The sequence below is a fragment of the Lytechinus variegatus genome, chromosome 3 (genome assembly GCF_018143015.1).
Source record: "Lytechinus variegatus isolate NC3 chromosome 3, Lvar_3.0, whole genome shotgun sequence".
Classification (NCBI taxonomy): domain Eukaryota; kingdom Metazoa; phylum Echinodermata; class Echinoidea; order Temnopleuroida; family Toxopneustidae; genus Lytechinus; species Lytechinus variegatus.
This window is the reverse complement of record NC_054742.1, coordinates 36,346,486-36,372,201: the sequence shown is the minus strand read 5'-3', so window position 1 is coordinate 36,372,201 and position 25,716 is coordinate 36,346,486. Positions and strand designations below refer to the sequence as shown.

Genomic DNA, 25,716 nt, shown 5'->3' with positions numbered 1-25,716 from the left:
ATTGTGACATTAACCCCCCCCCCCTTACCCCATTTTTAATGTTTGATAATCTATAGGTTTGCTGATTACAATATATCTTTAAAAAAAAATTGCCAGCAAAATCGAAAAAAAAATAGTTTTAAAAATCTAGGGGGGGGGGACGACCTCTCCCGAAATATTTGAGGGAGAACACGTCCCCCGTCCCCCCCCCCCGATCGCTGCCGATGATATGCGCGTAAACCCAAATCCATCTGACCAAGGAGGTTGGTGGAAGACAGATTTCCCCCTCCCTGATGTGTTCCTCCGCGCACGGTCATGAAGTTACAGTGATTTAAGTGTGCATTTTTCTTCTAAAGGTGCTCTCAAAATACGACTTTTGGACATGATTTTTTTGAAAAAGTCCTTGCCGTGGGAGGGGGGTATCCCCCTCCCACACCCTCGCCGCTGGCGCCCCCCCCCCCCCTATTTCAAAATCCTGGATCCGCCCCTGCCCAAGACAAGACAAGACCTATCCCGTTCTTGATTAGACAAAGTGCTTTGCGCTCGCATTATTTGATTGTTGAAATATCACCCCCCCCCCATTGGCGAAAGCTTGATCGGCCCCTGGCCCTGGATATGATGACTAGTAATATATTTCTATGGATAAAAGATATCGGATAAACGGCTTTATGAAACGCTTCCTTATATCACTGTTCATGGAGCGCCATCTTGCGGTCAAATATTTCGCGTCGAACCATTTGACGCTTGATAGACCCCACTTCACTTGTTGTGTGTACCATTATTGTTGATTTCGGGGGTAATTGACGAGTTTTCACATCAAATCAAACATGGCGATGGGCCGAAATCAGGTATGTAGACTACATTTCTTATAAGTTATGTTATGAGGTGTAAGTACGTTGACAATGTGTCAAAACTGATGTCAAGTTAGTCAACTCAGCTCAGCCTCAGGCTTGTCTCGCGTTCGGTACGGTACGGTCATGACGGTACAGGGCCGGGGCCGATTGCACGAAAGGGTCTTTGCAAGGACCGTCTTTCGTGTCGCCCATCTTTTATGATGCGCCATGTGAAACGCATTTTAAATAAATCATCTGCAAACATATTTCATTCGTCCGTTAGAATAAACGAAATATTTGTTTATAAAATGATGTGATATATCATGAAATTGTATAAAATTTGATTTAAAAGCAAGCTAACGAATCTTATTCTTATCATAAATTTCAGAAACACACCCGCTTATAGCGTATCATAAAAGATGGGCGACACAAAAGACGGTCCTTGGAAAGACCCTTTCGTGCAATCGGCCCCAGGTATCAATCAGGTTACGGTACCGGTATCGGTACCGGTACCAAACCGTAGGATGGGGGGTCGGGTGTCCGGACACTTTAATTTTTTGAAGCCTTCTATTTTGTCTGTGGATTACACTAAAAATATGAATTCATTACTTGTAATCATTTTCTATTTTGTTCTTTATAATATTTCCTAACATTTTGTACTAAAAATTGATGAAACTTCGCTTGTAAATTTTTCCAAATGACACTAAAATTGATCGTCCGGACACACAACCCGTCCGGATACACAACAACTGGGTATACGGGACTGTATGTATAGACCCCCCATCCTACCACTCATTCTCAGTTGTGACGTGTGACAAAATAAGGATGGCAATGTTTGGCTTATTTTCCCTTTTTGTTTGGGACAAATGCTTGATTTTTTTACACTCACAGTCACAGTTTCCAAGTTTCCATTACCGTACACCTATTCGTCATACAACTTGGCCCTTACTAAGCGGGCCTTACCTTAAGTAAATTTGATTCTTTAAATTATTTTTTCTTAATTAAAAATGGAGATAAAAAAAATGAACATTTTCTTGCCATTTTATTTTCTACCAATAGAGGGCGTACACAAAAATATGCCCAAAATTCAGTTTTGTGAGCGCTCTAGTAAATACAAAAATTATTCCCAAGTTACTAATGAAAAAATAAAATGCAACTGTATGTAAATTAGTAATTTTGGTCACAAAAGTGATATTTGGTTGCAGTGAACAAGTGCACGGTACGGTATACCCAGTTGTAACCTAACCCAGGGAACTCCCGCCCGCGTAGCGGACGGGAGCCCAGGACCTTACCGTGTAATTGACCATACTCACAGGACTAGCGTGATTGATGGTCTAAATATTTCTCCAAATGTGAAAAGAGAAATTATGCACTTACCATGATTGCATGGATGAAGGTCTAACGAGTGGCAGTTTTCCTGACATCTGGGCACAGACTGGAACCTCAAAAAACGGAAAGTTCTGTCCTTCTCTCCCCCGTCTCGATCGGCCATTTTGGTTAAGAATTGCCCACTGTGCGGGCGGGAGCTCCCTGGGTTAGTTGTAACCCAGGGAGCGCCGGCCCCCTATGCGGGCCGGCACCCAGGAGCTTACTGTGTATTTACCCATACTCACGGGAGCTTGGGGGCTGTCGATCTGTATCATGTTTGGGGACTGTTTTATTCTCTTGCGAGGGATCTTTTTAATTTTTTAAAATTTTATTCTTTTAGTTTGGGTGGAGGTCAGAGGCGTAATGAGACTTAAGTTTTCAGGGCATACATGACAAAAGGGCAAAATAAATTTTAAATTAAGTGCTTGAGGGAAGCGAGCGAGCCAAAAATATCTTTTTAATATATATATATATCAATTTGTTATGACAGATTTTGTCATGATGTTTAAACATATATCGAAATCAGGTGCAAAAAATGATTTATCTACTCAAAAGGCTATTTTTGGCTCGGCCGCTTGACTCGCTTCCCTCGTAAACAGCATTTTGAAAGTAATTTAGCCCTTTATGTCGTGTCTTGCCCCGAAAATCAGGCTTGTCTCGCGTTCGGTACGGTACGGTCATGACGGTACAGGGCCGGGGCCGATTGCACGAAAGGGTCTTTGCAAGGACCGTCTTTCGTGTCGCCCATCTTTTATGATGCGCCATGTGAAACGCATTTTAAATAAATCATCTGCAAACATATTTCATTCGTCCGTTAGAATAAACGAAATATTTGTTTATAAAATGATGTGATATATCATGAAATTGTATAAAATTTGATTTAAAAGCAAGCTAACGAATCTTATTCTTATCATAAATTTCAGAAACACACCCGCTTATAGCGTATCATAAAAGATGGGCGACACAAAAGACGGTCCTTGGAAAGACCCTTTCGTGCAATCGGCCCCAGGTATCAATCAGGTTACGGTACCGGTATCGGTACCGGTACCAAACCGTAGGATGGGGGGTCGGGTGTCCGGACACTTTAATTTTTTGAAGCCTTCTATTTTGTCTGTGGATTACACTAAAAATATGAATTCATTACTTGTAATCATTTTCTATTTTGTTCTTTATAATATTTCCTAACATTTTGTACTAAAAATTGATGAAACTTCGCTTGTAAATTTTTCCAAATGACACTAAAATTGATCGTCCGGACACACAACCCGTCCGGATACACAACAACTGGGTATACGGGACTGTATGTATAGACCCCCCATCCTACCACTCATTCTCAGTTGTGACGTGTGACAAAATAAGGATGGCAATGTTTGGCTTATTTTCCCTTTTTGTTTGGGACAAATGCTTGATTTTTTTACACTCACAGTCACAGTTTCCAAGTTTCCATTACCGTACACCTATTCGTCATACAACTTGGCCCTTACTAAGCGGGCCTTACCTTAAGTAAATTTGATTCTTTAAATTATTTTTTCTTAATTAAAAATGGAGATAAAAAAAATGAACATTTTCTTGCCATTTTATTTTCTACCAATAGAGGGCGTACACAAAAATATGCCCAAAATTCAGTTTTGTGAGCGCTCTAGTAAATACAAAAATTATTCCCAAGTTACTAATGAAAAAATAAAATGCAACTGTATGTAAATTAGTAATTTTGGTCACAAAAGTGATATTTGGTTGCAGTGAACAAGTGCACGGTACGGTATACCCAGTTGTAACCTAACCCAGGGAACTCCCGCCCGCGTAGCGGACGGGAGCCCAGGACCTTACCGTGTAATTGACCATACTCACAGGACTAGCGTGATTGATGGTCTAAATATTTCTCCAAATGTGAAAAGAGAAATTATGCACTTACCATGATTGCATGGATGAAGGTCTAACGAGTGGCAGTTTTCCTGACATCTGGGCACAGACTGGAACCTCAAAAAACGGAAAGTTCTGTCCTTCTCTCCCCCGTCTCGATCGGCCATTTTGGTTAAGAATTGCCCACTGTGCGGGCGGGAGCTCCCTGGGTTAGTTGTAACCCAGGGAGCGCCGGCCCCCTATGCGGGCCGGCACCCAGGAGCTTACTGTGTATTTACCCATACTCACGGGAGCTTGGGGGCTGTCGATCTGTATCATGTTTGGGGACTGTTTTATTCTCTTGCGAGGGATCTTTTTAATTTTTTAAAATTTTATTCTTTTAGTTTGGGTGGAGGTCAGAGGCGTAATGAGACTTAAGTTTTCAGGGCATACATGACAAAAGGGCAAAATAAATTTTAAATTAAGTGCTTGAGGGAAGCGAGCGAGCCAAAAATATCTTTTTAATATATATATATATCAATTTGTTATGACAGATTTTGTCATGATGTTTAAACATATATCGAAATCAGGTGCAAAAAATGATTTATCTACTCAAAAGGCTATTTTTGGCTCGGCCGCTTGACTCGCTTCCCTCGTAAACAGCATTTTGAAAGTAATTTAGCCCTTTATGTCGTGTCTTGCCCCGAAAATTTTAGTCTCGTTACACCTTTGACCTCTGCCCAAACTAAAAGAATAATAAAATCTATCAAAAAAATAAATAAATAAGAAAGATCCCTCGCAAGAGAACAAAACAGCCCCCAAGCATGAATTCAGATAGGTAACTCGCGCTTTATCGCTTCCTCCTGCGATGTTTTGAAATATTTTTCTAGTGTGAGAAATTTTTCACATGGTAAGGTCAAAGGTCATTTTCAGGTCAATGTTGAACATTCTCTGTACTCTCTTTCTCTGTAACCATAAGTCACTTTTCAACCAGACTTGGGGGACCTGCATGCTAGTGTTATTGTTGCCATGATAATTGTATTTTTTTTTGTCAAATTTCTGTGTGAGCTGTATATATCGCAATGATGGATGATGCGATGGGTTCGGGGATACATGTGCTCGGCTGCGCGACCCGCCGAGCATCTCTAGTTTATAATCTGAAATGATTGATACTTGTCTAAAAAAACCTCAATTACACACGTGTACACACACTCATAATCGCTGAGAAGCACTTCCACTATCATTTTCTCGCTAGCATAGTGGACATAGTGGAGTTTTTGACTGCAGTACCTTCGAGGTGAGTTTGAGTCATGTAAAAAAGGGAAAAGAATATAATTTAAGAATCAAGGTTTCGAGAGTAGATCCGTAAGCAAGTACTTGTCAATATCCTTTAGTTTTTTGGTGGGGGTACGTATAGAACTCTTTCCTGTTTTGCTATGTACATGCATTTTTATTGTATTTGATTTTAATTCGCTTTATTTTTGTCACTCACTTTATTTCAGGAGTTTGATAATCTGTACCGTGAAATTGATGAGCCTGTAGAATCAAGGAAGCTGTTCTTGGGTGGACTCAGAAGTCAAAGTTCAGAAAGACACCTTTATGAAGCTCTCCTCCCATATGGCCACATTTTGGAGGTTCTCTTTGTTCGTGATAAAAATGGCAAACCCAAAGGATTTGGTTTTGTTACTTTTACCAAATCATACATGTTAGAGGCGGTATTTGCTGACCATCCAGACAATCGCATCATTGTGGATGGAAAGAACGTGGAAGTTAAGAGATTATCGGAAGGCGAGGTAATGAAGAATAAATATCCTCTTTTTCATTCAACGACAAAAATTTATTGGTTATTCTCAAATATGATACTGTATAAGCTGTTATTGTTGTGTGGGTGAAAATGTTAGGACCCCAACAATTCACAACAAAACTTTGTACGCGAAAATAACAGCTTATACAGTAACTGTTGTTGAATGCTCTTTTTTTTAGGAAAGCCATCTAAATATCTTATACTAGACATGAAAATAATTTACAAGTAAGAAAAGAAAGAAACAGAATCTTTTTTGCGTCATCTTAAAAGGTCAAATTAATGTGATTTTTCATTCATGAATGTGTGAAGAGTGATACTAAGTGCATGTATATGTAACAAAAATGATTTCTTTTATTTTTATTTGTAGTAAGTTAGGGAGTTAAAGAGACATAAATGTATTTTTCTCTAGTAAGTGAAATCACTGAAAGGTTTGCAAAAAGCTCTTATTTTTGCGTGCAATGGTAAAATGTTCAAAAGTTTAGTTTTCATTAACCCTTTGAACCCGATAGGCCGGAATACCGGCCTACAGTCACGTGACTTCAAAATGGCAGGTGATCTTTTTGAAATGACGCCATCTTTCTCGTACGTGTAGCAAAGCGTGTAGGAATATTTGGTCGATAATTTCAGTCAAGATTGGCAATGGTTTCGGAAGGTTTCGCATAAAAAATGGCCCAAATATGCCACTTTTCTGGGGTTGCTCGTGTCGTATGTGCAGTGATACATGGTGTAATGCACGGGGAGTCACATGCTTACTATGGGGAAGCAACTGATATATCTGACTTTGGTAAAAACAGTGAGAGGTTTATAATCTACCATTGCCTTAACCTAAAATAATTAGTTTTTCTCTTAGAATTTTGGATATATTGTCAAACAATTTAGCAGAGTATAAAATAAAAATGTGTTGTGTGATATTTCAAAGCTGGCTGATAAAATGAAAAAATGCGGGCAGCTTAGAAAAGGCTGTATTTAACAAATATATCAATGATGGCAGTTTTATATTGTCTGAAAAATAGTCTCCTGGTACCTATGAAGAACTTTTTAGAGGCAAAAGAAGATTGCTACCAATGTTTTAACTCTAAAATCTAGCTTGTTCTGAGCTGTCATCAAAATATTTAAATCTGCAAGGATACAAGGTTTTATCAGCAGAGCCTCTATATGCAATCTAACATCTTGTATGAACAGATGAATTTGCAATAAATATTTGTAAACTAAAACATTACGGTCCTGGACAAAATTGGAAAAATGGGTATGTGAAAAAAATTTCAAGAAACAATCTTTCTTTATAGCTGTTGGAAATAAAAATTGGTGCATAATTCAAAGAACCTGTACTTAGAACACCAAGTGAGGGTGGTACATGTAAATGTAATGAACAGCAATTTTAAAGAATTGGTCAATAGAAGTATGGGCACTCCATGAATGGTAGAATGATAGTCTACTATTGTTCATGAAATTTTATTTTTTAAGAATGCTTTAATAAAAACAATATGAGGTTAATTCCCAGTTTTTGATGCTTTTCTTTTAGCCCAGCCGCTCTAAAGCAGCTATGTTAAAGGCTGCTGTGCCTAATGAGAATACAACACGGATCTTTGTCGGAGGTATCTCGGAAATAACCACTGAAGAAAACTTGAGAGAGGGATTTAGTGAATATGGGGAAATCATAGAAGTTGATATCCCACCAAATGAGAAGACTGGAAAGGCACGTGGTTTTGCTTTCATTACATTTGCAAGCAAGGAGAGTGTGGGAAAGGTTGTGGGTAAGTGTCTGGTCATTTTGGCAGTCTTGGACTATTGGCATCTAAATCCCTATCTGACATTTAAATGAAGTAGTTAAAAGCTTAGAGTCTTGGAGAAGTTAGTGTGTAGGCTTTTGTTAAACTGGGCATGTACATGTAACACAAAGGTTAGAGATTAATTTTAAAATAATTCTGATTCAGTCTACTGAGCAAAATGCACATGCAACAATGGTCTCTGTGATATGCCATTTCATAATTAATTGCTAATCTTTGTGTTACAGGACCTAGGGGGCCATTTCATAAAGCTGTTCATAAGTTAAGAGCGACTTTGAGAACGACTGGTGATCCTTTCTCACGCGCTAAACATTCGCCAATGAATATACCATTTACCACAAGAAAGGATCACCAGTCGTTCTTAAAGTCGCTCTAAATATGTAACTTACGAACAGCTTTATGAAATACTCAGAGATACACTGTACATGTACGACAGAATCGGTAGTCTGGTGGAAGTCATATATTCAGTCATTAATATTGTCATAACTACTTTATTATCTCTATAGCGCTCATAAATACATATTATCCCAGTACATGCAAAGATCAGATAAAATTCATGACAGGGTCATAAATTTTGTCATTTCTTTTACAGTACTATGATGTCCTGATACAATGCCGACTAGATATTTCAAGCAAGCAATGAAATAATTTCTCTATTAGTTTCACTCATCATCCTCGACTATTTTCACAATCTTTTTTCCATGCTACAGGTAGTTAATCTCTACAATACAATACTCTATAATATGAAATCAAGTATTGGGTTATCTGTAAATTCTTCTGGTAGAAAAGATTGTTTTAAAATTATAAATACTTTAGAGCAAGTCAAGCATAATGATAGTAAATAATGATACATGTGACTTACAATGTATTCATTGCACAGCTCTGTTGGTGCTCCACAGATGCTTCTTTGGTTTTAGCTTAGCTGCCAATGAAGAGCTGGAATAATCCTAAGCAATTCTGAAAGATAGCTTTGTACTTAGTGGGATATGTGGTGAATTAGTATAATGTAGACCAATATTTACATTTATATGAATTTTGAATAATTTAAGCAAATAGTACATGTAGATCAGAGTAAATTTCCAGTATTCTCGGCCTAAAATTAGTGGATTGGAGCGATTCATTAGTTCATCCTTAAATTAGTTCGTACCCTTCTTTTACCTACACAGTACAAGCCAAAAGTTTGGGGCCACCCTCAGATTTAAAAGACAATCATACTTTTATAACATTGCATTTTGCATATTATTAGCAAATGTATTGGTACTGAATGGGCTATGACAGTTTCTTCGCGCAAGCGTGTTTCCAACTGGTTTTAACTGCGCTTCTGGGAACACCCCAGTCAGTTTTCATAATATTCAGTTTAATGCATACCTTTTCATTTTTAAAGGTATGCATGTGATTTCAATTAGCAATTTGTCTGAGGCTTGTCTGACATGGCAACACATGATATATGCAAACTGGATTCTAGCAGGTTGAAGGTTTGCATAGGGGCATAAACAATTGCTGAAGTGGTTTATGCAGTATACCATTATAAAGGGCTGAGATAATGGTGGATAGAGGTAGAATAGAATGGAGAGGCAAGAAAGTGGAGGTTAGAAGGGACAGTATCTTTCTGAAATGAGTGTAGCCTTAAAGAGGATTGTTAACAAGAAAGAGTGGAAAGATTGAGCAGTATTAAAGCAGGATCATAGGCTTGAGTAGAAACCGGCGGAGTTGGAGGGGGGAGAGAACATTGAGAAGATGAGAGCTGGCTTGAGTTTGAATTGAGTTAAACATGTAGGCCCGTATTCTGAAGTCAGGTTTAAAGTTGTGTGGAAAGCCAATTAGAGCATAAATACCTAACAGTAAACATTCAGTTTATTAACTCATATGACACCTAATTTGTTCATAATTATCTGGGAATGATAACTTAAGTATTTTCTTCATTATGAAAGCAAAACGAAACAAAATACTACACATAAGTAATATAAAATATAAACTTATTTTTGATTTCTTTATTACTTGGCTTCCCATAATTTTAGTACAGAGTTAGACTGTGGTCTAAGTTAAACCTGACTTCAGAATACGGGCCATTGAGATGAGACTCAAGCAGGTTGACTGTCCAATTGACAGGTTTACTGTCTGCATGTTGACATATTATTTCTTTCTATGTCAGACAAGCCCCTGACAAGGTTGTCAAAAACAATTTTGCATTAAATATATTGCAATTTTATGCATACCAAAAAAATTTATGTATGTTTAAAATTTAAATATATTGTGAAAACCGACTGGGGTTTGACAGAAGGGCAATCAAAACCAGTTGGAAACATGTTTGTGTGATGTAATGGAACTGCCATAACCAATTCAGTATCACTATATATGAATGAATGTGGAATGGAGTGATCTGTATGATTTTTCTTGTAAATATGAGGATGGCCCAAACTTTTGGCCTGTACTTTAAGTATTAAGAAATGTATTTTTCATGCTTTGTTTTTCCCCCTTAAGAATTCTTTCTTTATGTCATGTGTAAATATACATCAACATGTAGATGTTTTACCACAATTTTAACCCTAGTAAGTCAAGGGGGCCTGATTCAGCCCCCCTTGCCATTTTTCGTGATAAATCTGCCGTGCAAAATTTTTTGAGCATGTCGCTTTGCTGACTTTTTACTTTCAAGTCTCGTGCAACTTTTGAGACCTAAATCGCGACTGCCAGGTACACAGTTTTGAAATTACGCAAGATTTCGTAAATGCATAGAGACCCAAAATTGCTCAAAAACGTTAATTTGTGTGCAAATCCAATACAATAGTATTTTTAGCCAAAATCCATAAATGTATCATTTTTCTTCCTTTTATTAAAAATTAATGTCATCTTGTTTATGGTCAAAATAAAGTTCCTGACATTTTATATTGAAAAAAACAAAAAATACATAAGAAATATAAAAACAATATTATACATTAGAAAATAATTAATTGCGATGTTGAAATTTGTTGAAAGTACATGATTTGATTAAATTCCTATAAAGATTCTGCGAAACAAAAATTAGCATTTTAGGGGTATTATTCAGTTAAATAGAGCCAATTTGATTTTACACATAAATTAACATAATGTATTAGCAGTGAGGTTTGATCTTACAGTTTTATAGATTATGCCATGGGTAACTCGCGTGCCAATTTGTTGCGATTGCATGATCGACAGCTGAGATCATAAGAGGGTTCCCCCGCCATGTCTTCTTAGGCGTCAAAAAAAGCTCAGTCTAGGATTAAGGATAATGAATTTTGTATTTAGGTGAACTTCCATGTGCATCTTGATTAATTTCTCCAACTCTTTTCTTTTACTTTCAGGAATGAAGTATTTAAATTTCTTTGGGCGGAAAGTAGAGGTGAAAAGAGCCATCGAAAAGGAGAAACTACAGAGAGACTCTGTACCTCCTCCACCAGCACCTTCACCTAAAGGCAAGCCCGAGGGAGCAAGTAAAGGAGGGCAGGGAGGTGGGCAAGGAAGAGGAGGAAAAGGGGGAGGGGGGAAAGGAGGAGGAGGGAAAGGAGGAGGTGGAAGAGGAGGAGGTGGAAGAGGTGGTGGTGGTGGCCGTGGTGGCCGTGATGGAGGGCGTAGTGGCAGAGGCTTTGGAGGAGGAACAGGCGGAGAAATGGGTGGTGATAAACAGAGACATGATGCTGGTGGAAGAGATCTTTGGAGAGACAGCATGAGAAACATGTTTGATGGTCCTGAACAATTTGGACCTGAAAGAGACTTTGACCAAGGCTACAGAAGGGATAGACCCCCTTTTGACATGGGACCTGATAGATATAGGGGTATGGGTCCAGATGGGCCAATGGGACGAGAAAGGCCATTTGGACGAGAAGGACTGATGGGACGGGAAAGGCTGATGGAACGGGAAAGGCTGATGGAACGGGAAAGGCTGATGGAACGGGAAAGGCTGATGGAACGGGAAAGGCTGATGGAACGAGAAGGACCAATGGGACGAGATTGGTCAATGGGACGAGAAAGGTCAATGGGGCAAGAAGGGCCGATGGGGCGAGAAGGGCCGATGGGACGAGAAGGGCCGATGGGACGAGAAGGGCAGATGGGACGAGAAGGGCCGATGGGACGAGAAGGGCTGATGGGAATGGATCGTGGGAGAATGATGGACAGAATGCGAGACATGGGACCAGATATGCATCAAAGAAGATCACTAGGACCAGATATGCCTGGAGTTCCAGGGGACCTGATGGGAATGGGCTCAAGAGGACCAAGAGAAGGGAGAGGTATGGAGCGAGCAGCAAGGGGAGGACAAGGATTGAGAGACATGGATAAATGGGATGGTAAGTAAGTCATGTATGAGTAGCCGTCACCTAAATTTTCCTTTGCACAGAAGACATATGTTTCAATTTAAATTAATGTTGGTTTGAAGACAAACAAGAATGAATGTCACTTGTAAATTCCATTGCCTTTAGATGTAACATTTGCTATAATCACCAGCAGCAGCATCACTATGCTCATCATCCTCATCGTCATTGTCATTAATATCCACCATCATTGTCATCATCAATATTAAAATAATTCTATTTAAAATTTTTCACAATTTCAGACTGAATTAAGTCCACAAGATGATTCCTGCAAAAGAAACAAACATAGTCAGATTTATAATGTTAGTGTTCATACATAATCACAAAATGTCTAAAATACTTTGAATACTGTACATGTACCTTTCATAATAAACAGTAAAGATGTATCCATCTGTGAGAGCCTATTACATTAAAGTGTACGGTTCAAAATGCTTGATTGCTTACATCTACTGAATTAAAGATGGTGCAGGTTTTTTCAAAATCTCTCATAACATCATACAATAATAAAATGATGGTTATTCCTGAAATTATTATTCTTTTTTTGTGTACAGAGGCAATGTTTGACGGTATGCCCACAGACGAAATGTTTAGAAGTCAGTTTGGAGATGGTCCCATGGACTTCCCTGGTTTCCCTGGAGATGGACCACCATCTCGTCCTGGTGGATCAGGAGGAATACCAGGAGATTTCAAACAAGAGATGAGTGAAGTAGAAAGGGATCTTGGTAATTATATCTGTTGAGTTTAAACTCTATTATATATTATTGAATTATTATCTTTCCTGGTCTTCCAGGTTGCATTTACCCATCCATTTCTTACTTACTAATGGCTTGAATAATGCCTTCTATGCACCAAGTGCTTGAAACATTAGCTGGACATAAAGCTGGGGTGCTGTATATTTTGCCTTTGAATGGGCAACTAGGTAAACAAATGCTTTATTCTTCTTCTCTTCCTCCTCCTAATAATAACAATTAAATGATGATTATAATTTGGTATTCATTAAGTATCAGGTTTCTACCAATATCAATAATTATTCCAAGAAATATGATATTAGATGCTAAACCAAGGCATTTTTTCCTGAAAGTTGATGGTAATGAAGATTCATTTGTTAACTATTTGATAAACTATAGTTTTGATTGGCTGAGAAGAACTGTTATTGAGATTACTGTAAGTGAATTATAACAGGGAGCTTACCAAAGTACATTTTGGACAGAAGGCAAAAGAATGTCAGACCAAATACATGTAAAGAGATCTTCCCACACTTGGCCCTAATCCTCTTTTTAATTACAACAGATATGTTTTTTTACATAGGGTTCATTGGGACTACTACAGGGCACCAAATTGGTAGCCAGCCAAGAGCCAGCTAATTGAAACAGTGTGGAACTTTAAAGCAAATTTCCTGCATAAATTACGCTTAATTTAGCGCGTACCAAGCACGTGTATAAAGCATTCCATTGCTAATGCGCACTTTTGTCACAGTGCGCCAAATTGACGCCTGTTGCCATAGTTAGATACGCTATTTTATTCATGAGTCAACTGTTTGAAGAATGGACTCATGAATAAAAACTGTGGACTCATGAATAAAATAGCATTGATAACCACGGCAACAGGCATCAATTTGGCACACTGTGACAAAAGCGTCATCAGCATTGGACATGTTTTATTCACGCACGCGATACATGCTAAATTAAGCATAATTTATACAGGAAATCTGCATAAACCATGGACTCAACCGTGGGTTTTCAAAACCACCTTTGTGAATTCGGGCCTAACTGTTGTGTTGAAGGCCCATGAGCAAAATGTCCTAATGAAATTCAGCGTTGCAGCATTACAGTGTGCGTGTGTTTACCATTCCCAACACTTTCCATATTTTACAAATACAGAAATCTCCAAAGCCAAGATGAAGGAGTACTACAAAACCATGTACATGTGGAAGCTCAAGTGGTATCAAATGATGAAGACCTGGACAGCAGCCAAAGGTACAACAATCTGTTCCAGATCAGGGGCTAAAATTGCCCCTAAATTTATATTTCCATGCAGTTCCTAACATAAAAACATTGATGACATTTTACTTTTAATCAATTTAGTTATATACTGATAGGCAGTGTGCTCATGAGATAAGGCATTGCATACAGTAAATGCAAATTAAAGGACAAACATACTGAACTCTTATGCAATGCTCGCCCCATCCAAAATGGTTATTTTAGGATTTTACTTATATTTTTTACCAATAGTTCATGTGCTGTTAGTATCTATGAGAGGTGCATTCCTCATTAGAACACTTCAACAGTGAACCAAAAATGATTCAAGATAAAAAGTTTATCCTAACTTCACCTCATATGAAGTTGTTCTGGGTTCATATTAACATATCAAGATTCCTTATGTTAAAATGACAGATATCAGTCATTATCGACGTATCATTTGTAACTTGAAATTAAGAATGGTACACCCATTCAATTTTCAAAGCAATTTGATATAACTTACTCATTGAGATACTGTAAGGTTGGAGAGCTCTCCATAGGATCTGAATTTTACTTAAATATTACAAAGTACTGTAAAATGAATTTGATTTCTATATTTCTTATTTCCTACTTTGGATTGATTACGTGTAGCTGCTGTTGCTGCAGAGGTAACCGTGAATAGCATAACAGCAAGTCCTTCTAGAGACCCCCTTCCAGCTACCAGCCAGCCTCAAGGTAGTTCCTTTGGTGCTGTAGATGGGATATGGGGTCAAGCCCGGGGTCAAGCCCAGAGTCAAGTAGCTAGTCAGGCTGCAAATCAAGCTACAGTTCAAGCTCCGAGTCAAGCAAGTCAAGCTCCAGGGCAAATGCCTGGTCAAATGCCTGGTCAAACACTTGGGCAAGCACCTGGTCAAGCACCGAGTCAGGCACCCCTTCATCCACCAGGGGTGGCACCAAGTAGTGGCGGAAATGAAGACCCTTACAGAGCTCCGGTTGACAGTTTTGGAGGTAGAGCTGCTGGTAATACTGGCAGCAACTTTGGAAACCAAGGTCAAGGTCATCCATATGCAAACCAAGGTCAGACTCCCAGCTATGGGAAACAAGATCAAGACACAAGCTTTGGTGGTCTAGGGTCAAACTATGGCAACATGCCTTCAAAGTATGGTCCAATGAAGACGGAACCTGCTTACCCTGGCTCTTCATTTGGAGGTAATAACCAATATTTTCTGCAATAGTAGTTGAAATATTAGAGGATAGTGAAAATAATTTAACCTGTCGAATAGTCACTGGGGGCTTTATTGCCCCTCAAAACAATTTTTTTCTTGTAAATCCTCTTTTCATTTTTTTTTACCGCACTACATGCTGACTTTTACTTTCAAATCTTGCACAACTTTTTGGACCAAAATTGGGATGTGGATACATGGTTAAAAAGTATGCAACATTATGTAAATGCATGTCAGACCCCAAATAGCTAGAAAAAAATGTGATTTTATACACAAAGTCAATGCAACATGCGTTTTCAGCTAAAAATCAAAATGAGTTATGTTATTTTTGCTTTTATTGATAATAAATTTGATGCTTTTAATAACCAAAATGTTTCAGGCAAATTTTGTCAAAAAGTAAAAACCCCACAATTTATATATTTTTTAGTTACTATTAAAAAGAATGATGAAGGAAATGTATAGCAGTAACATTTGGACTTATGTCACATTTGGCTACCCTTAAGGCTAAATTTAACTTTTATTAAAGATCATGAAACCAAACCTGACTAAAGGAATATCGTAGAATAATATGTTATAATAATAATTCTATTATTAAATCAGTGCTGTTAAAAAGTTAAGCGATTCCATTGTAGACCTGTATTTCCTTTCAGTGAATAATAATCATGGCAGGAGAAATTTAGACAATCTGAACTATTCTTGGAAGATCACATGTTTGTCAACTAAAACAAAATAATGTATTTCCCATTTATTGCCATATTTTTTGTACAGGACCTTATGGGGGAATGCCAGGAATATGAGAACTGTATGTGTTGAAGAATCTAAGAAACAAGTCAAAGGTAAGTATCAGTTTGCTTCCAGATTCCAATAAAAGAATTTACTTTTGCATCCACAGGACAAACTTGAAGATATATATTTTGTATTGTGGTTAAGTTAAAGGTGTACAGCAAAGTTAATGATTGGCCTGATTACCAATGACGGGTAGTGACATGGCTCCATTTTCATGTTTTCAGACTTTGATGTTGTCTTACAATGGACATCCAATTTGTCTATTGCCCCTATTATTCTTGTGGATCAGTTTTTGTTTTGGGATATCCAGTGGATGGAAATTTAAATTAAAGGGAAAATTCCCCCGATGAAAAATTGGTTTTAGTAAAAGGATCATGTAGGCCAGATGCTAGAAGTACTTTTATACTCAAAACAAAAGTAACAATAACTAGCAGTGTCATTAAGAAGTATTTGTTCTTTTTGTAGCTGTGGGATGGATATTGATTCATTTTCAAACATGAAGCTAGTGGGGGTTGGAAATTATTATTAGGGAGAAATTGATGTAATCAAGCTATCTAGTTTGAATTATGATGTATTTTAGTTTTACTACTCGGTTTTTATGGCTGTCACTGTTTATGGTCATGTACAATATTCTATCAAAATAACTGTACACTCATAACACTAATAGCAAAGCTATTAGCCCTAGTTGTTTCATATTTTAACTGTAGTCTGGTAAATATAGGTCTATATTCTAAAAATAACACATGTAGACTTGGATCAAATTTGTGTCACTCCAAATGGCAATTTTATTATTCCACTACCACAAAACCACTCTATCAGTGTTAACTCAATCAGCAGAATTTTATGTGCTGTCATTTATTCTTTCAAGCATGTCTTGGGAATATATTTTCCATATAAATGCAGAGGCCCTGAAGACCAATCGTAGAATGTGATATTTTGCACATTTGTCACTACTTAACTAAGAACACTCAAGCAAGCAATGCAATGTCTAGGTGAAAACTATGAGGATAGTGTGGATTCCGATTAGAGCAGCAAAGTTGTTTAACTCTTTTGGTGCCGGTTGCATAAATATTTTTTGTTTATCCATAATTTCAAAAAAAAAATTCTTATGCAATTCTGAAATGCTTATTTCTGGTTGTTTGAAAATGAAGTTTTACCGGTACTTGATTTCTTTGTTTTGATCATTTTAGTGCAACAGGCATGTCTATGTAGGTTATTGTCATCCTAACAGTGGTATATCACTCTAAAGCCAAAATCATTATTTAATCAGAATTCACATCCGGCAACTTTATGATGGTTAACCTTAATGATACTCCTCTCAGTCATTCCCTTCATCTATAATTCTAGTATAGTTTCCAATGTGAGTTGTCAAAAGGAATGTTACTTTAAAAGTACAAATAATGTGTAAGATCACATTTAGTCCTTCATGTAATTTTTCCTATTAGCCTGTGACATTATGAATGCAGATCTTCACATATATATTTGTCAATCTCCATAATTTTTTTCTTCACCTCACAGATTGTATTATTTTAGCCTTCCAGTCAGCCTACTCTTTAGTCACTAGCCACCTATTTTGAGTACTTTACTGAGTACTTGCCTTGAGATTCCAGCTACAACCTGTGACCTAGGTGATCACAACACTACAGCATAGTGCTGTTATTCATGGTATTACCACTAGAATAGAGCTCTTCGTGATAGGTCTATGTGAATACAATGGTATCGTCAATAAAGGATCCTATCACTTTTAACTTAGTTATATTTTAGATGAGTATAGAATTGGGGCAAAAAGTTCTAGCTTTTGATTACTTCTGATTGAAATCCAACCGGCCTTGAGTTGAAATGAATTTAAGGTTTTCAAGCGTGAGACCTGTTTCCTGTATCATGCAGTCAATGTTAATATTATATGTAGTATATTGATTGCATTATTTTCATCAGGTTGTTAACTGCAGGACACTTGACTTCAGTGATTAAGTTAACATTAGGTTTACTTGATACAAGGTTAGTTTAGGTGTGACATCCAAGACCCCAACTTGAACTTTAGCATATATATTCCAAGTAAAATTCAAGACTTTGACTATGTGTTCTAGTGTATATATTTATTTGCTAGTGCTTATTTGTTATACCTTGTTCTTATAAAAAATGAATTAGTCTAACTGAATGTTATCTTCATATGAAATCTAGTGTAAATCCAAACTAAAAAAAAAACATTTCAAGGTCTTATTTACAAAATTTGTCGCAGAAGGTGAAATGACTTGACATTACAACAAGCCACATATTTGACACATAAATATGTGGACATTGTATGTATTATAAAGTTATGATTTTTGAATTTATTTCAAAAAGCATCTGCATGTAGACATGTATTTTCTCTTTCTGTTGAAAGGTAAGGTTGGTTGTAAATAATTATTTGCTCTATCCATAACTTACTATTACTATGTAAGCCCATATGATGCAAAAATTATTTAATACATTTTGTGTACATCTGCTTTTTGTGCAAACATGCACTAAAAATATGTACATGTAAGCCCTCTGGAGCTCATATTCTAGACTAGCAAGATGTACAGATGTAATTTTTGTAGCCATAGACTTAATCTTTTTACATTCATTAAAGAATATTCTGTCTTTTCTCTTGGTGTTAATTTAAGAAATCATGGTTGAAGATTTTCTAGCACTGGTGAAAATGTCAAAACATTATTTTAGAACGATTTGAAAATATGATCTGGGTCCTTAGTCTATGATCAGTTCCTTGTGACTGGCCTATATTTAGTTTATCAATCGTTAAAAATATTAATGTATATATATGACTTTTATTGAATTCTCAACTAGGCTATTGTTGAATATATGATATACCCTGCTTTTAGTTTCTAGAAACTTGGATTGACTTCACATGTATTGGCACTGAATCAATTAGCTTTTTTATTTGCTAGAATGATAAGAATGTTACAGCTATGGATGTGACATTTCTGTTTTCCAGGCTTAGACAAATTAATTTTTAGTCTTATGTCCATCATGTGTCCTTAACCTTCTACATCTTTTAAATAATGTACATAAATGGTACCATATTTGCAAGGAGGTAGGGGGATGATTTTGTTGGTTTCAGATGTTATCACCACACTCAAGATAGATAGCAATAACAATCATTATCAGTAATGTGTCATTAACCAAGTACTCCTTGTGATACATTGTGATAGTATACAAATAATGAATGTTTATGAGTGCAATGGACAGAATACTTCATGAGGTGAAAGATTAATGATCCATTCAACGAGGCCTATCCAAGTTGAATGGATTATTCATTTTATCTTTCACTTCATGAAGTATTCTGTCCATTGCACGAGTGAAAAAAACTTTCATTATTTTGTTTATATGACACATAAAAATTGATATTTTTTTGTTCATATGAAATTTATGAATTTCGATGCATTAAAACATGCTCATGCCGTGCGAGTTCGGTCTGTTGATTGTTACGTCATTATAACATGCGCAGTGCTGGTGCCTGCAGCTGCAGTTTTGGTGTGCGCGTGCAATGGACAAAATCGTATGGATAAAAAATTGCATGATGAATGGATCCAAAATTGCACGGTTGATGACGTCATTGCAAATTGGGCTGAATGAACGATATCAAACAACCAATCATTCACAAGGATCTATCTAGGTGTCATATTAATTACAATAGGCGATTGATGAAATGTCACTAGACATCATTACCACTTTCTGATAAGTTACAAGTTTTACAAAATATAGCGCAAACATGCTTGTGAGTGGTCATCAACCACCACTAGCGATATAGGAGCATTCAGACATTGTGGTTTATCATCACTAGTGATTGGTAACATTATCCATGGCCACTGGCAATAAAACTTGAATGAAGGGATACTGTATGTAAAAATATCTGAAACATGACATATTGGTAATTTTTTTCTCCACTTTTACTTATTTTGATAGTAGTAATCAAACAAGAAAATCAATGAGAAAGCCACAATCTCTTCTTTTTTATTAGGCTAGATGTACTTTGTGGCTACAATCAACTTCAAGCTATGTGAACATTGATTTTAAATATTTTAACAAGATATTATGAGTAAGCCGTTGCCTAATTTGGCCTATTCTAGTGTAACATTTTATTGTCTGGCCAATCCTTCTAGTTTTCTACCACCTAGAGTTTTATTGTTCTACCTAATTATAGTGGTGATTTCTTTAGAGCTAAGTACTAGTAAGTAATGACATTGCAATGAAAATTAGGTTATCCTTTATGAAATTTTCCTTTAAAAAAGCCCAGAGCCAGGGTTTTTGTGTGTATTCCTTAGTTCTCAACTCTTAACTCATGTCTAGCCCAGCCTATCTAGCTGGCATGAATTTGAATGATTGGGAGCTAAATTGGTAATATCATTGCCTGTATGATTGAAGCATCTTCTTATCTAGGAATACCTTGTTTTGTTGTTCATTAGAATCTATTTCAATGATAGGTTTCTTTTTGAATAATATTTGTGTGTTCATGTTTTGTATTTCAGGTTCTCGCATCAATAAATAATAAATTGCAAACCAGCATTTCACTGATGTGTATTTATTTGTCCCCCAGTAGATGACAAGAATTTAAATCTGTTATAGTTTCACCTATTCCTACTTTAATTAGCTATATGTCTCTGCCTCTTTTTAATATATAATACCCTGTCAATACTGCAATAATTGTTATGGTTATACTTGCATGTATGCATGCATGTACCAATATTGGCCGTTCATACAGAGAATACTGCAATATTACTGTGGTATGACCAAAATTTGATGTGAATGGGGTTCACTCCAAAGTTGGAAAGCCAAAGCTTGTCATCTACTAAAAGTGCCCAGCATCCATCGTCTACATCACAATGAAATGTTGCATTTGTGTTTTTGAACTGGGTATGAGTTCTTTCTTGCAAAATTACAAGAATATTGTGGTATTTTGTGTATGCTCCTGTATTACAACGGAGGAAGATATGGGTTTGTTCTTTCACTGACCTCCATTCTTAAACAACATAAAACCTATTCCCTAAAATAGTAGCCGTTTTAAAGCTTACATATGAATGGGGTTTTAGTTATAATAAATGTTAGAAGTTATTTTTTGAAAGAAAGAAATGAGATGGACAAGTTAATGGGGAGAAAATGAGAGAGAGAGAGGAGGGAGAGAGCAGGGAGGGAGTGGGGAGAAGAGAGGGAGGAAGAAGGTGGGGGTGAGAGAGAGAAGTGAAAACACAGAGATGAGAAAGAGACCGAAAGGGGAGAAGGGATGGATGATTGTACGAAATATAAAAGTTCAGGTTCAAGTTGATTTTAATAAAAAGTGGAAAGCAAACCTGCACAACACCGAACATTTTTGAGTAAAATAGATGCAAAATAAGATGAGTTCAAGGAGATTTAAAAAAAAAATTGGTTATATACACAACATGGATGGTATCCAATGAGAGGTAATGTTATAAATTTACACACTTTTTTTTTTTTCTTTTGTAGAACTGAATTGTTGATAAAAAGTTATTGACTGAATCCTTAATTTTCATTAACGACCATTACACAAGTTATGGGATGAGTCAAATCATTTATATGAGAGCTGAAGATCACAATATTTCATATTAAATAGAGAAGGAAATTGTAATTGTGTGACATTGGTTCAGTCAATCGCATATTTTACATGTTGTGCATAAACTGTTATATGAAACAGCAACAATTCAAACCATGTGAAACGTTTGAATGTTTTTAAAATTTTGTGAAATGGGCTAGAGTTGGAAAAGAAAATTATGATGGTTGAGATACTGAAGTGAGAATGATAGATGAAACTTAAAACAATATGCTAGTGAGACTGGGAGCATCAATCAAAATACATGGCAGTGATGTCATCCTTTGAAAGAAAATTGATTTTTTTTTCAGCACTATATTCCTGAATCTTCTCATATGTCCTACTATTTAGGGGGTAGAACTTTGTTATAAAGATTATCACATCTAGGCATTATGTCATACCCCCATTTGGAGAAAGACAGCAGTTCTATACCCCATTTTGCGTTTATAAATTTCAAAATTCATTTCCAAGCCCAGGGGGCCGTTTCATAAAGCTGTTCGTAAGTTAAGAGCGAACGACTGGTGATGTACCATAATTTGCCAATGGTGTTTACCATTTACCGCAAGACAGGATCACCAGTCGCTCTTAACTTATGAACAGCTTTATGAAACACCCGCCTGATCAACCCGCTGTCTCAATTTCTTCCCCACAGGCCAGATTATGAGCGTTGAGCCAAGGACGAAATGATAAACACAGCTGTGCTATTATGTAAGACTTCTCTGTGTGAGATTATGACCCCCCCCCACCATCTCATACTTTGCTTCTTTGAAAAGTCAAGGGATAGAGTCATGCAATAATATTTGAAGTGTTTGAATTTGACCCACAAATCACCTTGATTTTAGGAGGACCTTGGAAAACATTGATGTCACGTTATGTGTTCTGCAGTATGTATGTATTTACATGTATGTATAATTAAGGGGCCAAGTTGCAGAGGTATAATTCTTGAGGCAGATAGGAAATATTTCTCAAACAGGAAACCAACCTCCCAGTGTGCAGCAATATCTCTCCAAAAAGAAAATAATATACAGTATATAACTAAGCTCTTGGCCAAGAAAAATACACACCACTCAATAAACATATATGGTATCTTGGTTTGACAAATGACTTGCGTAACAAAAGAAGAGATGATGAGAAAAAAGGTCAAGGTGCCCCCCCCCCTCTCTGCAAATAGAATTTTGATGACCTTTGAAAAAAAATAAGCTTGTTAGAAATTTTAGATTGGACACAGGAGTATATCTCCAAAGCTATGATAGTAATAATTGGTACTTAGTATCATATTTTATACAGTGGGTTGCCCAAATTGTATAGTGCAATGATATAATTATTTCTCCAAACTGTTCAATGCTCTCCCTCCAATTTATACTATCATTCAAATTTTGTGAAACATAGATGCAAAGTAGAAATTATAGATAAATTTTGAGTCCAGCATGTCCTAGCCAAAACCCACGGAAAAGTGATATTTATCTATATCATTCATTATGATGACTGCAATTTTAGTAAATAAATAATGTGTTTTGAAAAGGATAATCAAAGCTTTACGAATGTGGCCAGGCATGGCAAAATCCACAAAAAGTCACCAGAAATGAATTTTCAGTTGAATATCCATACTGAACGAAGAGAATCTCTTTTTAACTCACTGCTATTGGATGTTCCTAACCCTAATTACAAAGAGAAGATCATTGATTACCATAGAAAATTGCTTTTGAGAAAAAAATGATTAAATTTGACAAGTCTGTTGAACCAATTTACCATCACAAAATAGTATAAGCCTACAAAAAAGGGTAAGAATTAATTCAGGTTATCTTGGAAGGGTCTATCAATTACATTATAGGCACATCCTGTTCTTAAGTACAGAGAAATGTCAGTTATTGTTCAAAGTAAAGGGAATACTTTGGTTTTCAGGAAGAAGAACACACTGGAAGATGATAAAAAGACTGTCAAACCAGCCATTTGGGTTTATCTTGTACATTTTTTTATAGTCCATAAACAAAGTATACATTTTCTGGAAATTCTAAAAACTGTAATTTGACAAATTTGACAAAATTACCTATTATATCTTCCTGAAAATATCACACTGTTATATTTCTGTAGGTTTTTGCCTTGCCTTGTTACAATTACATGTTAACAGTGGCATACCTGGCAAACCTTGAATCCTTGTCATGAGGGCAACACATTTTCTCACAACAACAAAAAAAGTCAAACTGCATAGAGGGATTTGGGTTTAAAAAAAGTCATCAAAATTATATATGTTTGTAGGTGTGGGGGGGGGGGCATTCTGTCCCCTGCCCCCATCAGGCATGCTAGTGCATATATATGCATATGAATTTACAGATTATGATTTTGAGTGAACCTCAGAAAATCTAAATTTCACATTTTCTTGTCTTGGATGCACTGTATAAAACAATTTTTTTTAAATGATCTTACCGGTAGTTATTGTCGGTATATTTTACTTTCCACAGTAGAATGATGGGAGGGATTGGTATCATTTCATCAGTGGAGGACAGAGGAAATCTGCTATGAAGTATCACATTGAAAGAGTACACCAAAAGGGTAAATTTTTTTCTTAAATTCAGTTCTCCACATACATGTATATTTAACAAAACTCTGCTTTTGTTGATAACAGAGGCGTGAATATAATGCAGTACAACCACGCTTGAAATCAAACAGAAGAGACTGTGAAAACTAGTTACAAACCTATCACAAAATAGGATATCATACAAAATATATGTAGATTGAATAGTATTTTTATACAGAAGTAAAGTAGAATGTATATTCATTCTGATTAGAGCACAATGCTGCTCTGGTGACTAAATGTATCTGAAAAAAATAAAATGTTCACTGTTCTTCACTTTAATGTTCTCTTCTAATTTGAACTGTTTTTTTTTTATCTTGAACTCTGCAGGGTCCCTGTTGCTCCATCCATGGGATGATTACCTTGTTGGATTGTATGCATTGTAATGCTGAAGGGAACCTAATAAAAACTGGCTCTATAGTAGCCATGCTCACCACAATAACAGTTATAGTAACAGTATTTCTCAGCCAATCACAATCAAGGAAAGTTGTCAGATCTGCATACATGTCAGCTAGGCAACAAATGTTGATGAAGTTCTCATAAGGCAGGCCAACCTGCTTGTCAGCTGTGCTAGCTAAGCTGATGTGTTAGCAGGGAGCCAATTGATTTATCTGTGCTTGTTTTTGACTTGCAAGATCATAGATTAAGCAGTCCCCCCTCGACTTGACAGCTGATTCATCTGTGATCTTTCAAGTAGTGGGGGAGAGGAGGGAAAAAGGACAGAAAGGGTGAGCAAGAAAGGAGAGCATAATAAAGAGTTTTAGTTAAGCTATACTACTATTACTCAATGGAGCAAGATTTATGACATCTTGCATCAAGCAATATCCCTCCCTAGTGAGTTTATTTCTACTGTTGTTGTTGTTATTTCTGTATATTTTACTGGATGGCTAAAGAGTTTTTTGGCCCCCTTTTTTTGTCTCATCTACATAGCAGAGTGAGACTATAGGCACCGCTTTTCCGACGGCGACAGCGGCAGCGTCAACATCAAATCTTAACCTAAGGTTAGTTTTTGAAATGTAAAAATGTTTATATTCCGAAAGCCTGAACAGGTATACAGCACTAAAGAAAGAATAAATTAAACAAGCGCATAACGCAAACTGAATTATTTTTGGTGGTTTGGACCTTATAAGGAAGTACGGGACGTTCGACATTCTAAAGAACTGCTTACCCAATATTGGGTAAAATGGGAATATGATTGTATGCTTGCTGGGTAAAGTGATACTAGTACCAGATGAATTTTACGCAATATTGCGTTGAAATATACCCTTTTAACTTGCATTTTACCCAACATGAGGGGGGAATTGCGCAGCAAACATGCTTGTTCCCTTTTTACCCAATGTTGAGTAAATTTTTACTCAATTTTTTGTCTCACCTGCAAAGCAGATTGAGATTATAGGCGCCGCTTTTCCGACGGCGGCGGCGTAAACATCAAATCTTAACCTGAGGTTAAGTTTTTGAAATGACATCATAACTTAAAAAGTATATGGACCTAGTTCATGAAACTTGGCCATAAGGTTAATCAAGTATTACTAAACATCCTATTAGATTTTCATGTCACATGACCAAGGTCATTTAGGGTCAATGAACTTAGACCATGTTGGGGGAATCAACATCAAAATCTTAACCTGAGGTTAAGTTTTTGAAATGTCATCATAACT

The 25,716-nt window shown here is 36.7% G+C and overlaps 1 protein-coding gene across 7 annotated transcripts; it reads left to right on the top strand.

Annotated features, from left to right (window-relative positions):
• The first annotated feature begins 690 nt into the window (after nucleotides 1-690).
• LOC121410896 (collagen alpha-1(III) chain-like) lies at nucleotides 691-24,495 on the top strand. Of its 7 annotated transcripts, none has more exons than XM_041603273.1 (10): nucleotides 691-827; nucleotides 5,522-5,812; nucleotides 7,346-7,577; nucleotides 10,931-11,471; nucleotides 11,526-11,911; nucleotides 12,487-12,657; nucleotides 13,816-13,911; nucleotides 14,545-15,102; nucleotides 15,885-15,952; nucleotides 17,421-19,233. In XM_041603273.1, exons 1-9 carry the CDS (start codon nucleotides 807-809, stop codon nucleotides 15,911-15,913), a joined length of 2,325 nt encoding a protein of 774 aa, XP_041459207.1. In that variant the 5' UTR covers nucleotides 691-806; the 3' UTR covers nucleotides 15,914-15,952; nucleotides 17,421-19,233. The 7 variants fall into 7 exon arrangements, 6 of the variants coding, with proteins under 6 accessions (XP_041459207.1, XP_041459205.1, XP_041459203.1 ...); XM_041603271.1 differs by having other exon boundaries at nucleotides 10,931-11,489; XM_041603269.1 differs by having other exon boundaries at nucleotides 10,931-11,507; nucleotides 11,544-11,911.
• Nucleotides 24,496-25,716: the final 1,221 nt, after the last annotated feature.